Source organism: Lineus longissimus, chromosome 5 (genome assembly GCF_910592395.1).
Source record: "Lineus longissimus chromosome 5, tnLinLong1.2, whole genome shotgun sequence".
Taxonomy (NCBI): Eukaryota; Metazoa; Nemertea; class Pilidiophora; order Heteronemertea; family Lineidae; genus Lineus; species Lineus longissimus.
The window spans coordinates 15,625,169-15,639,062 of NC_088312.1; the positions used below are offsets into that span (position 1 = coordinate 15,625,169).

General features: G+C 38.8%; 1 protein-coding gene across 7 annotated transcripts in view; it reads left to right on the forward strand.

Moving 5' to 3' along the window:
• The window catches only part of LOC135488063 (protein kinase C-binding protein NELL1-like), a 137,236-nt gene extending 124,054 nt beyond the window's left edge, over window positions 1-13,182 (forward strand). For all 7 annotated transcript variants that reach the window (XM_064772454.1, XM_064772457.1, XM_064772456.1 and 4 more), the window contains one exon: window positions 893-13,182. In XM_064772454.1, coding sequence (XP_064628524.1) covers window positions 893-1,339 — 447 coding nt within the window. In that variant the 3' untranslated portion in view covers window positions 1,340-13,182. The remainder of the gene's footprint in view (window positions 1-892) is intronic.
• The last annotated feature ends 712 nt before the right edge of the window (window positions 13,183-13,894 follow it).

Sequence of the window (13,894 nt, forward strand, 5' to 3'; positions counted from 1 at the left end):
AAGAGATATATGACTTTCATTCATTGTGTTCGAGCATTTTATCTAAAACACATTGATATGAATCAAACTAAAGTTGGGTTAAAGGTTCTGTCTACCTATCACAGAAGAAGAATGACAATATCTTTTTTCAGACCAGTGCAAACTGGTCTTTCCAATTAGCATTGATCCCCAACATTGCCCAATGAGCCATCCTCCTTACAGTGATGTACAACACACTGATGTGTCTCTGTACTAAAATCTAGACCAGGCGCCACCTGACAGTTGTGATTTTACAGAGACCCAACAGTGCAAATTTGAATTCTATCCCACCTCAAAAACGAGTTGTCCTCCCAAAACTCCTTCCGCTGAACCCAACACACCATGCTTTATCTTAAACGCACCATCTGTATCTCAATTTAAAAGATGGCTGGTGCAAACTCTCGGCCCTGTGTATAATACATGCAACAATGCTATTGAGGTGTTTTTGAATGGGTAACACAACCGCTTGATTCTATTCCAATTCGCAAATGAAGTGAGAGATGGTGAACAAAACAAGGCACATTCTGTTTAGTATAGGAGGCAGATCGTTGGTCAATGACATACATGTACTTACAGTTGAGTTTTCATTAAAGTCATCCTTTAACATGTTTAAAGCCTTTACTCTCTCGGAACATACTGTGTAGACACAATTTAGCTGGTTTTGGTGTGTCTATTTCACATATTAGGCCTATAACACATATCATAGGCTTTTGAACAGGCACACTTCAACCATTGTCAACTCGCTAAATTGTGCCAAAACTGTATTTTACTTTGGTATATTATAAAGACACAACATAATTCCATGGCATACTTTATGTATTGCAGGCACCCTGCTGGAGCCTTCTTATCTCTAAAATCTGTCAACTTGTTTCAGGCCAGCCATATATGTTGTTCGTACAACCCTACATCATGCCAAGAAGCAGACGAGGAGCTAGTAGTTTCAACAGATAAGGCATCATTGTCAGAAATGCAAATCATCGAAACCGATACAGATGGAGAAACGGATTCACGACATACAGGTCCGGCCGTCACCGACACAGGGCAGATTGGAGTGGGAATGTCAGACTCCAGTGACTTGAGTGTTGTATCTGCATCAGAACATATTTCAGACTCTTTATCTGGAGGAAGTCAAACTCCAGAAAACACAGGGGACTCTTTGAGCCCAGACAGGGTGAGACAGTCAGCATCAGACGGGACTGAAAAAACTGCCAGGTCATCGAAAGATGGTAGTAGTTCGCTGGCTGTATCACCTGTACCTCAGTCAACATGGACTGATGGGTTATCTAGGTTATTAAATGTGACGAGTAGCCGGAAGCCATGACAAACCAATAGCTAACATGTGAGATTGTGATAATATACCAAAGACGTAAGGGACCAGTAGAATACTCGGCGGTGACCTGACAGGTAGGGCACTCGCATGAAGTGCCCTGTGGAGGAACTGCAGCTTGAGCCAGCCAGTTGGAATAAGGCACCGAAACTGCATGGAGAAAAATGAATCTCTTTGTCTTCAATGTGCAATTTTTTATGCTAAACACTGTCACTGGTGGAAACCAAGCAGTCTTGTGTTGTAACAAGATCATTGGTTGCACCAAATGCCTTTTGGTTAGTAATACTGGTGGCTACCAGTATGGTGCCACTAACAGTTGAGGCTGAGTAGATGCTGATGTCAAAGAGGGGAAGTGGCTTGGTTATATTGATACCAAATATGCTTGTTATATCATGAGCTGCAATTGGTTGACACCAACTAGGATGCTTTGGTTCCGTTGCTTTTCACATGCCGATCCGTGTGATTGTTTACACTCAATGTGCTCGCTATACGGTATACAGCATCGCTATACGGTATACAGCATCGCTGTACGGTTTACAGCATTGCTGTACAGTATACAGTATTGCTGTATGGTATACAGTATTGCTATACAGTATACAGTAATGCTATACGGTATACAGTAACACTATACGGTATACAGCATCGCTGGACGGTATACAGTAATGCTATACGGTATACAGCATCGCTATATGGTATACAGTATTGGTTTGATACCATACCAGCTGGTCATGTAAGATAAGGTGCTGCTACTTGTTGACAACATATTCCGTTTCATGAGAAAATGGCACTTAGATTTTTGTGATTTCAAACAGAAAAATGGCAGTTTAATGAAATGTTATATTTCATCTGAAACTTTAACATTTGGAGCCAGAGTTTCCACAGAAATACCACCCCTAAAGCCCGAGTTTCCAGAACAAAATGATGTTTACATAACCCCTAATGCCAAAATACTCACATAACTCAAATTTTCACCCTGGAAAACCTTATATGAAAATAATACTCTGCTACCGCACTACGTAACCAAAGTTGTCATTTGGAATACCTCAGTCTCACAAAGCTGTAATAAGTGATTAATGTGAAGGGCCGCAGAATAAGTTTTGGTTACTATTAGTCAAGATCGGGCAAACAGAGAAGTTTTTCTTTGTCAATTTAAGTCGAGCTCGGGCTTCAAAGGGTTAACATCTAAAGCATCTAGACATATTTACTTTGCCAGAATTGGACAAAGCATGACCAAGAACAAGTTGGTTGAAGCGAAATATACAGATTTCCCAGCCATTTTAGGCTTTTTTGCTTGTAGTGCCATTTTCTCATGAAACTGTCATCGGCTGAAACAAGCCGTACACATTATCTAGAATCAATGGAAGCAGCTGTGCAAGAAATGATCAAGCATACATGGACGCATGGATACATGGACGCAAGCAAAGCCATTCCAGAAACAGCCATACTGCTAGATCGGGACCAGTGTCTTAGTGTTAAGCAAAAACATAGTCAGTCGAAATTTAACTGCTGCAAAAATGCCCTAGGTTGAGTTACTAGGCCTAGGTTTATTACTCTACAGCATATGATGCATATAAAGTTTTAAAATCTTGCCTATCACAGATATGATGTAAAAGTGAACCCAGTGTTTTTATTGGTTTTCAGCTTTTTTGAAAAGCTGTTGAAGAAAAAGCTTGTACCCGGTAAGTCTAAAATAATTCGAAAAATGAGAACAAAAAGTTATTTTCAAAATAGAAAAAATTCTGACTTGTCAAGAAGACACACAGTATGCAGAAACACACAGTATGCAAAAAAAACGAATTTGGTTCTTCTAAGCCTGTAAGTGCAATAGCTTAGTGAGAGATTAATTTTTTTAAATTTCGCATCATTTTCTCATGCAGAACATGACAAAACCGACTTACTAGGTTTTTGCTACAATTAACACTCAAGAGCTAAGCCATACAAGAGTGAGAGAGAATTAGCATCATTGATTGGCCTTTGACTTTCTGAGTTTGTGTGGACCATTGGCAATGCTTCTTTTTGGACACCAGAGCGCGAACTGCTGGTTGGGTTTCTTTAAAGATGTTAGCTTCGTGACCAAATAGGTTCTTTGGGTTCGGATTGTCAGTGCAAAATGAACAAAATCTTCAGCAAAGCCATGTGGTCAAAGAGGATGGACCATATTTTGTTTCTGGATATTTCTCATTTATACTTGGTACAAAAAGTTATATCGTTTAAATTGGTCAAGAAATGAACTGTACAGAGCAGACAATGTCCCAATTCAATGCACTACTGGTACATTAATGTACACAAATACATGCAAAAAACTTTATTTCGTTACCATGATTACATCATCGCTAAAATCAATAAAAACCAAACCTCAAGTAAGTCCTACCAGTAGCTTGCACCCCAGAGGCCAAAGCGGTGTCGAGAAAACATTCACATTCAGATGACAATGGAGCCTTGGAGGCAAGGATCGAACCTTTAAGGTATATTCCGTGCCATAGTGATCAGACCTGATCTGATGTGTAATCTCAAGGCACTTTCAAAGGCATGGTCAGGTACAAGATCTTTGATGAAAGTCAATGGAGGTTATATTTGGTAAATGACAGCAACATATTGGTGGACCTTAACTTCTTAGAAATTCTACAAACTCTCTTCTCAGCTGATCGAAGTCTTGCATGAATGGCACATGGCCCCAAATTATAAAATTTCAATTCGACTTTTATATGTTTGATGATATACTATTGTCGACAGTTTTGTGTGAGGCCAGGGGGTACATTTCATTACATTGAATGGTTATTGGCTCATTGTTGACTTTTAACTTTTCATTAAAGTAGCTGGTCTTCCTACCACAAACAGCACAAAAACCAATGTCTAGTCATATTTGTCATATAATTTCATGGGTATTTCTTATTGTGTTGAATTAGATGATTTTAGGCTCTGGAAATTAGATGATCACAGTGTTGCTTCATTGAGGGTGTAATATATCTGATGGAAATTTCTTCGGGCAATTAATGTAGCCAAAAGCAATGTAACCTATACATGCTCCGCCAGGTTCTTATTTTGTTCATACATGTAACTCATTCTGGTAATTTATTTATATATTTTTGTACATTTGAATATTATTGTAGTGAGAATTGTTAATGTATTTACATTTTGAGCTTGAGACACTGGGGACGAGGTAGGTGGAATTGTTGGGCAGACGCCCGCAACCACTGATAATTGTATTTGATGTTTGCTTGGCAGGTTGATGAACCAGTGAGCAAAAATGGATGATTATAAAGTTGCAACACTTTTCCATAGCTGTTTCTCATGCTATGCCTTCGGACAATCCAACCTGGGTTACAGGCTCAACTACAGTTGGGAAGTGTTTTTTTATCATTTTTTCGCCCTGTGCACAGTTTGTCGTAGCACATGTGTGACATCCTCTGCAAGCTCTGTGGTAAACATTACATTTGATCTGTCAGAATCAAATGCCTTATCTGCTTCCACTGCTATTGGTGAATTAAATGTATTGGTCAAATTGCTAGTATGGAGTGTGGGATTGGTTTAATTGGTGTCGCATGGGCTTTTGCCTGTGCAGATCAAAATGACATTGAGAACGGTATTATCATCATGACTTGAATGGTCTTGACAACTTGTTATGTAGGAGCCATTATGTATGTTGATGATGTAAACACAATGTTAGCTAGTCCTGTTTGTCCTGTTTCATAAGTTTAATAGTGGTGTGCAATGTCCCAAGCTCTTCGACCGGTCCAGTTGTTTCGGTCTGTTTTTTCATCTTTTTGTCTCATTTTGATGGAGAACGTCATTGTCCTACTAGAAAAAATTCATACTACTGGGTCAGAGTGATATAAAAGTGCAATGGAAGACTAGCTGTGAATTGACTCAAAGGTGTACTCGTCAATTAATCTATAAACTAAACCATTCTCACCTCCACCTGTGAAATCGAAAGATGCTCATCATTAATCATTTTACTGAATGACAGGATAATCTTTTCTACTGGAGAAGTGAACCACTTTTCTTTTCTTTCTATTTTTAGGGTACAATTTTTCGGTGGTACTTCTTTTTGTTTACAATTTGTCTTAAACCGAGCTTAACTATTTAGTTATTTTCATGCTTGGGGGATGATGCACATTCATACCAAAATGAGTCTGTTAAGCCTTCCTGGAAAGAAAGAATAATTGATAGTTGATTAGGTTAGAACTAATTAGTTTAAATGGGTATGATGATAATGATGAAAAAGACTTGTTGACAACTGTTGCGAAAGCTGTATATTTACGGGATATTGTAATATGAATACACATATAATTACATATATATATATATATAGATTGGAAGTGACTTTAATGTATAATTTCCATCATGCTGAATATGTGTACATTCTGTTCAGTGTACTCAGATAGGAACGTTTCCACAACACTCGCATAATATGAGCCACCAATGCATTTCATTCTCACCTTGTGTAGTTGTCGTGTCAAAAACACCAGCTTTATTTTGTAAAGATCAAAGATCATGTACTGAGAATTGACTAGTTGTATCTGCATTTTTTTAAAACCAATTTTTTTATCCTAATTATCATTACCTTTAAATTATAAAAACATCGCAGTTTTTGGAAACATGAGTCGGAATTCAGACTCGGTTCCAAATTAAAAAACCCTTCAGAGAGTTGGAATTGGAATCCTTCCCTGAAGAAAACACTAATCAGGTAGTAAAACAATGGATCGGGAGGTACCTCAAGTTATTGATAGATGGCAGTGCATATCAATTTTAAAGTGACATAACTTTTCAATCCCGTAATTTTTGAGAATTTGTGTTTTTCAAATAACTCACAGTGCATTTTGCTATACCTTCCTTTCAGCATGTGTAGAAAATGAAGGGGTGTTAATTCAGACTCGGGAGTCCGAATTTGGATTCAATCAGGGAATCTTGATTAGAACTCAGAGCCCGAACACGGATACAGTTCTGAATGAAATCCAGAACTGAGCTTTTGAGTCTTGAACGGCCTTTTCACAGAATTACCAAACTATTAAATACAGCTGGTTAATCGGAATGGAGCGGTGTTGCATTGACGTACATTCATTGTTTTGTCAATGCCATGTGTTTGCTGTCAAGTACGGAGGCACTGTCTGTCATGTATAATATGGATAAGATACATGAGTCGAGGAAAAAAACAAAAGATTCTGGGGCAACCCAAGCCACCACACAATAATCACAACCTGTGGAGGTGTTTGAATGCTTTTATTGTAAAAAGATAAGCATTGGGCACACTTCAATGTAATTATGAAATAAATTTAAAATATTTATTTCATCTCCATAATATCATCTCTTGCTTTGAAAGTTTGCCTTTTGTGATCAACATCTAACGTTTTTTTTCAGGCAAAATGTTGGCGATCAAAGATATATCTAAAACTAGTAACTATATTTGCTTGAAGTCATGCCGCCATGCAACCTAAAGGCTGCTTTGCATACTCTATCAACCAAATATTGTTTTCTATTCTTTTAAGCCTCTTCCATTGAAATTAAATAAAATCATTTTTGGACACAATTTTAAAGAAAATAAACAAACTTGATGTTGTTGCAACTAAAGCAGGAGGGAGGAATGTCAACTTGGCTTTTCGACTTCAAGGCATATGGGATTATAATTATGCCCCCCACTCAATGAAGTTGAGATGGGCGTATTATGTTCTCAGCTGGTTTCCGCATCTGCACTCTATTCCGCTCAATTACTCAAGAACCACTCGTCAGGCTGATTTGCAATTTTTATGGCATAAAGCCCTAGTGTGTCAAAGGTTCCCTATTGATTTTGGGCCCAAGCCCAAATCGAAGATGGCTGCCAGGTTGCCATCTTGGTTTTTCACATTCCACCCCATAACTCGAGAACCGATTGAGTGACAGACCTGAAATTTCTGTGGTGTAATGACCTATTGTGAGGGATGTTCCCTATTGATTTTGGGCCCAACCCAAAATCCAACACGGCTACAATCTTTGCTTCCGCATTCCACCCAATAACTCAAGAACCGAGTGAGTGACAGACCTGAAACTTATGTGGGGTGATGTCCTAGGGTAGGGGAGGTTCAATTTCAGACCCAACCTAAAATCCAACACGGCTGTTTAGTGACAGCCAAAAACATCTCTGGTGCCCACGGAGCGGTGGCATACATTGCGATTCGCCTCGATTGCATTAAGTGTCTAGTTATTAAAGATGTTGGTGAAGCAAGGGAAGCTATCTAGTTTACTACACCATGTCATTGGCAAGTTTTGAGTTGCTTTTGAGTAACTGCAGAAATGGCATAAATGAAATGTAAGCTTATAACTTTTTTACAACTTGTAAATACATCTTTGCTTTTCTGGGCCATTTTTTCATCTGTTCGAGCATCAATAAAATGCTGTGGCACTGCATTGCTTTGTTTGTACATATTTATATTATGTATGTTTGTTTGCTGCTACATATCTTAACTGAGATATAGTCTCTACAACAACTACGTGACAGAGGGGACAGGTGGAAGATTACTTGACTCATGAGAGCCTTTTATTGGTGTGCTTTGTAGCCTGGCAAAATCCTTCAAATGATGGGGTGACAATTATTTATTTATTTATTGGATATTACAGACAGAATAGGTGTTGAGTTTTGGGTAATGCATATCTGTCAAATTAGTTAGTTCAAGCGTATTCACACACAATTTGAAACATTCATTTACCTTCTTTGTGTTTGTTTATAACAAGGTGCTACTGTGTATATATTTAGTTTTTTTGTTACTGCCAAAAGAGGGCCTTTTAGATGATTGACATACTTGTTAATATAGATGTTATGATGTGATGTGTCAGTCATCATCTAGATGGTTCTGTAGTCCAGTTTGATTTAGTTTGTAGAGTGCAGCCCTGAGCAGAATGTCTCGAAATTAGTCATCCGTAAGTAATCATTCAAAATGGTCACGTTTTGTATGACTTCAATGATGGTTGTGTCAAATAGGGCAGTTACGCAGCAACCGTTTATCATGAGCCATGTTTGGTAAACCTCACTGTGATTCATTGTCAAATTAACCCTATTCTGGAGAGGAATGTAGACAATAACACTCGTCAGCATGACCTGAGGAAAGTGAATGTATTGATTAAAAGCTTGTAGCTCCCTTGTCACAATCATTATAACCCTGTATCTAAGGACAAGACACTGAAAATGATGTGTTACCCATTGTTGTTCAGTGTCTCTCATGAAGTCCCTTGTCACCAGACAAGTCGCAAACCAGCATGGCCATATCCCAATTTTCCACAGTGTCACTTGACATGAAGAACAAACAAGTCACATCCAGAGAGCGGGCTACATAGTTGTCACATGTCACTTTCACCCTCTCGTCATATTTCATGTTGGGTTATGTAACATTGTGAATCCTGTTTTTTCGGCCTTTTTACATGCAAAAATGCTATACAATTCCACAGGTTTATGTATAACTAATGCCTCATTACATTGTAATGGGAAACAACTGAATCTCTCAGCTGATATTTTATACTTTAAGGAACAATCGGATAATCCCTTCCATGTGCTTGCGTTACGGAATCAGGAGTCATTGGCTTGCTGATAGGACAACAAAACTACCAGTGGTAATGAATTGCTGTCCTTTCGCTCCCTGATCTCTTTGCCTCCAATTGTTTTGCTCTGAATGGTAGTTAACTTGCCCCCTTGCTTGGTTGTTTCGCCCCCCTTGGACTTCAGGCTGGTTTCTATAAGGTTGTACAAAGTGTTGCCTGAGGGAGTTGGTAAAATAAGATAAGAAGTGTCTATTTATTGATGGGCCATCTGCAGTGTGACCTTGAGCAAGTCAATTGGCCATCTTTTTGATTGGTCTTCTGGAGTCTAATCTCTCTCATCAAGCTGGAATTCAGAGAGTTTTCTAAGAGTAAGATGATGTAGAGGTGAAATAGCTTGTAATCTAACTTCTCTGTGAGTTTAGATTGGATGACGACAAAACTTATCCTGAAAGTAGGGATTGATACAGAGTATGACTTGGCAGGCTTTAATTTGGAATTCTGAAGCGATTATGGAGAAATATATGTTTGGTAGTTTTGCATTTTGAGGGAAGTCCCTTGAGATAGGGTCAGAAGTGAGGAAAATTTACTGAAATCTACAGGAAAAGTATGGAAAACATTGTACAATACTCATCCTGAATTTGTTATTCCATTTTGAGTTTATTTGGTTGTCTTCGCTCCCTTTTATCTTATGAAACATGACATTGGCCCTAAAATTAGCCAGCCTTCAATTCTAATGCATGTACTGGTATGACTCGTCATAGTCTCTACATGTAGGTACTCCTGGTAAAGAACACACAATAGGTCAAATGCATTGAACAGTATACAGGCCATGATAAGGGATTAGTAATTAGCATATTCTATTTTAGTCTAGAATCTATAAAGGTTAGGGAACCTCTGCCTACATCGTTCTGTAGTGCCCATGATATTCAAGGTATAGCCTACTCTATTTGAACTATCCTCAAAAATCCAAAGTCGGTCGTATCCTCCTCCCCTCGCACATGTTACTGTCGGTCATCAGTGTCGAGTGTTGGCCTTAGGTTATGGCCAGCTCCCCAGGTTATTTGCTAGTTTCTGTAATTACTCGTTTTAGCCAAAAGTGGAGGATCAATCTAGACTATGGTCAATCGATATGGTAGACAAGTGAATTGCCTGAGGTCTGAATGACTATTTAAAAAGACAAATGTCTTGCTCAAGATCACAAGATAACACTACAAAAAAGATTTTAAGAAACCAAACCGCAGTCCTAGGGGGCAATGCCACTTCCATGCCACTTGCTGAATCCACTCCCACTTAATGTAAAACTACTAGGGGTTAAAAGGTCAGGGGCAAAACAACCAGATATCGTTGTAATAATGTAGTATTGGCCAGTAATGTACCAGTAGTATTCATTTATCAAAGCTCCATATCAGATTCTTGATCATTTATTATTTCGATCCAGTATACAATTGATCAGTGGGCAATCTTTTGGGTACAGTGGGCTGTATTTAATTGATGAGTGAGCTTTAAGGATACAGTGGGCTGTATTAAATTGATCAGGCTGTTTGGGTACTGTGGGCTGTATCTGATGGTCAGTTAACTGTTAGGGTACAGTGGACTGTTTGGGTACAGTTTGCTGTATTTGATTGGTCGATGGGCTGTTTGGGTAGAGTGGGCTGCATCTGATTAATCAGTAGCTGATCAGATAAAGAGTACACTGCTATTGATTGAACAGTGGTTTGGCTACTTATACCGAGAAATAGAGTCCAAATCACAATTGTCATCCCTAAATTCGCGTCATTGACGTGCTTCCCAGCGCGTAGGGTGTGTGTAAGGACGTCTTTAGCACACAACTTGGTGCATAGCTAGCGCGTGCGCTGAACGTCAATGACATGAAGCACAATGAGGTCAACTGTCATTAGGACTGTCTGTGAGCACTTTTATTTAAAGATGTACATATGTGGCCTGGGCTACCTGGTATTTAGTTACATTGAGTTCTGACCGATGTGGAGTGTTTTGTTACGTAGTGGGTTACATAAAAATGTAGAAAGCAGTCACTCTGTATTTTTAAATGATCTTGAAACTTTTAAAAAGTCAAGTTTATTGTTTGTATGGTTGTTCTAACTTATACTAACTAATATCAATGTCAGCTGCAAATATAAAAATATCATAATCATGTCATTCATTGTGGAGCTTCATTTGGGTTTTGTTAAGCTAAGAATAGCCCACATCCCTTTCCCCTCAAACCCCATTCCCCACTGCTAATTTTGCCTCAATAATATCATAGAAATATCACCACCTCTGTTTATTTTTAGCTCACCTCTCGGGAGCTTATACAATACCGTGGCGTCCATCGTCGTCGTCCGTTAGCAGAGCACGTTTCATCACCGCTAGGGCTAGATGGCTAAAACTTGGTGTGATGGAAGCTTTGGGCGATATGCCCAGACTTTTTTTTTTTTCGCGATTGGACGAAGTTTTTATGGTTGGTGTATCTAATAAGGTTAAATTACATATACAGGTTTTTGATTTGACCTACTTTTCAAGGTCACAGAGGTCAAAGTTCACTAAATCGTCGATAAGTGGCACTTTTCGTTTCTATTTGAGCTAGAAGGTTCTCAACTTGTAGGGACATGTATTTAGGGACCCACTATTCTACCCCAAAAATTTGTCACGCTCGGACTTCAAATATTGCCACCAGGCGGCCATCTTGAAAATTAAACGAAATCGTATTGCAACCAAATATCATGTGATTGTATATATATGTACTCTCTACAACATCCCAGATCTTCAGTTGAATCCATCGACCAGTATGGCCGCCAGGCGGCCATCTGGAAAATTAAACAAAGTCCTATTACCCCAAAACTAATGATCGAATTGCATCCAAACTTCATGTGATAATGTATCTATGTAATCTTATCAATATCCCTAATTTTCAGTCAAATCCCATGACATATATGACCACCAGGCTGCCATCTTGAAAATCCAACAAAGACCTAGTACTCCCTAAACTGTTGAACAGATGTCAACCAATTTCCATGTGTCATGTACACTCTTCAATAACCCTGAAATTCAGTCAACTTTCTAACCAAAATGCTATACTTAGATGGTACCGGTAATTTTCTTTTGTGCCATTGAGCCGAGAAGAATAATATTATTCAATGGAATCAAAACTGGTGAAACTAGCCAGAAAGTGTTCTCCCCATATCCACCGCAAATGACATACATTACATTGCCCGAGGTGAGCACATGATCCCTGGACCATTTCATTTCAAATAAAGTGTATGTTTCAAAATTGTATATGCATATATCATTCATAGTGCTACGTGAACATGTTTATTGTTTTCCTGTTTCAACAAAAAAACTACCACCGGATCTCATGGTTTGCAATTCTTACATCCATTCGCACCCTTCTCAAAATGGATTTCACTTGTTTAAGAAACTAAGTGATCAACTTGTCAAGGCCAGTGCCATCACCTATTAATATTTTCAACTAGAAATTGTGAAAGACCTCCGATGATAATCTGATTTTCAATCAACTACAGTATCATATATATACAGCGGTTGGTAGAGGTCTCTTGATTTGCTTAATGTAGGGGAGTTTGGTGGTTGGTTTGGTTAATGCTCAGAATGAAATGAGAAACCACAGGCACTTTGGCGAGTAGCTGATTAAAACTCAAGGTTAGGGCAGGCATTTACTACCATGTAAAGGATTCCGAAGAGAAGCCTGGTATTACTGCTTACTAAATTTGGACGTAAAATATATTAACCCCTAAATCCCTTTGGTGTCCCAAGTAGACAGGTCATACTTAGGATTGAACCACAGGAATGGCCTAGTTTGATCCTCCACAAATATCTGACTGAACTGGTGTAGAGATGTTATCAGTGAGAGTATTACTCTTATGTCATATATATAACCATGGCCAACGACCAACCTCCTTAAGGCTTGAAAAACTTGGTTGTTGTGCATCCATTGTGTATTTTTCATCTTATGTTTATGTCAGATAGTTAATGTCGGCTTGCATCCTGACCTTCATGTGATGTGTAACCATTCATATGTGTGTTCCCAGCTGCCACAAGTTTTTCCCACATTACTGTGTCTGGTGAGAAAAGTGGACGTTTGTGTCTTGCCTACTGTTGGATAAGCTGGAAAATATAGTGAAGGATTGCCAGTTAAAAAGTGGTGTTAGTGCAGCTGGTGACTCGTTTGCTGTAAAACCTAACTTGTTGGTGATAGTGCACTTCTGTTCAATGTCCTCCTCGGTCCCCCTTAATGTTCTTGAAGATTTCCTCCTGAAGTAAACAGCCATAATCGTTATACACTTTGTATATAGGCGATATTATATTTAAATAAATCTAAATATAGTATTAAAACAAAACATTTTGTTTATTCATATGTTGCAACAGATGAGTTGAGTATAATCCAAATGCACCCACTACTTCAATATCGCTCATGGAAAAATGGCTTAGAATGCCAATGATTGTGATATTGCATGCACATCTTGATTTCCTCTCTTCATCAACATCATCTTGGCTACCTCTCTGAAACCCTACAATGTTGGGCAGCGCTAGTTGCTAAGGGATATGGAACATCAGCAGAAATGTTTAAAATGTGTGGTGTATGGTCCAATACCTACTAGTTACACATTAACACCGGTCTATCCTGAAACCTTTCAGTAGAACTCAAATGATCTGCGCTATATTAACCAGAGCATTTCTGACCGGGACCTAATAATAACTGGATGGAGTGAGGTACATACACTCTTGAAAATAATGAAATTAGTACAGAAAAATCGATTTGCCTTGACTGGGATTCGAACGTCAAATCTTTGGATTGCGAAAAGTTGGCTTCTGCAAGTCAGCAAAGTGGGAACCCAATATGGCATTGATGTTCACAGTGCAATTATATATCCATGGCCAAAATCCTGCTGGCGCGATCATGTAACCCTACTTGTGAGGGACAAGTGGCTGACAAAGCTGACGCTAGAGGCAAAGAACAAAAGAACCCTGGTATGGTTAATTATTGACATGTCCTGGCTAGGCAAGCCCCACCCATTGTGGAATCCATGC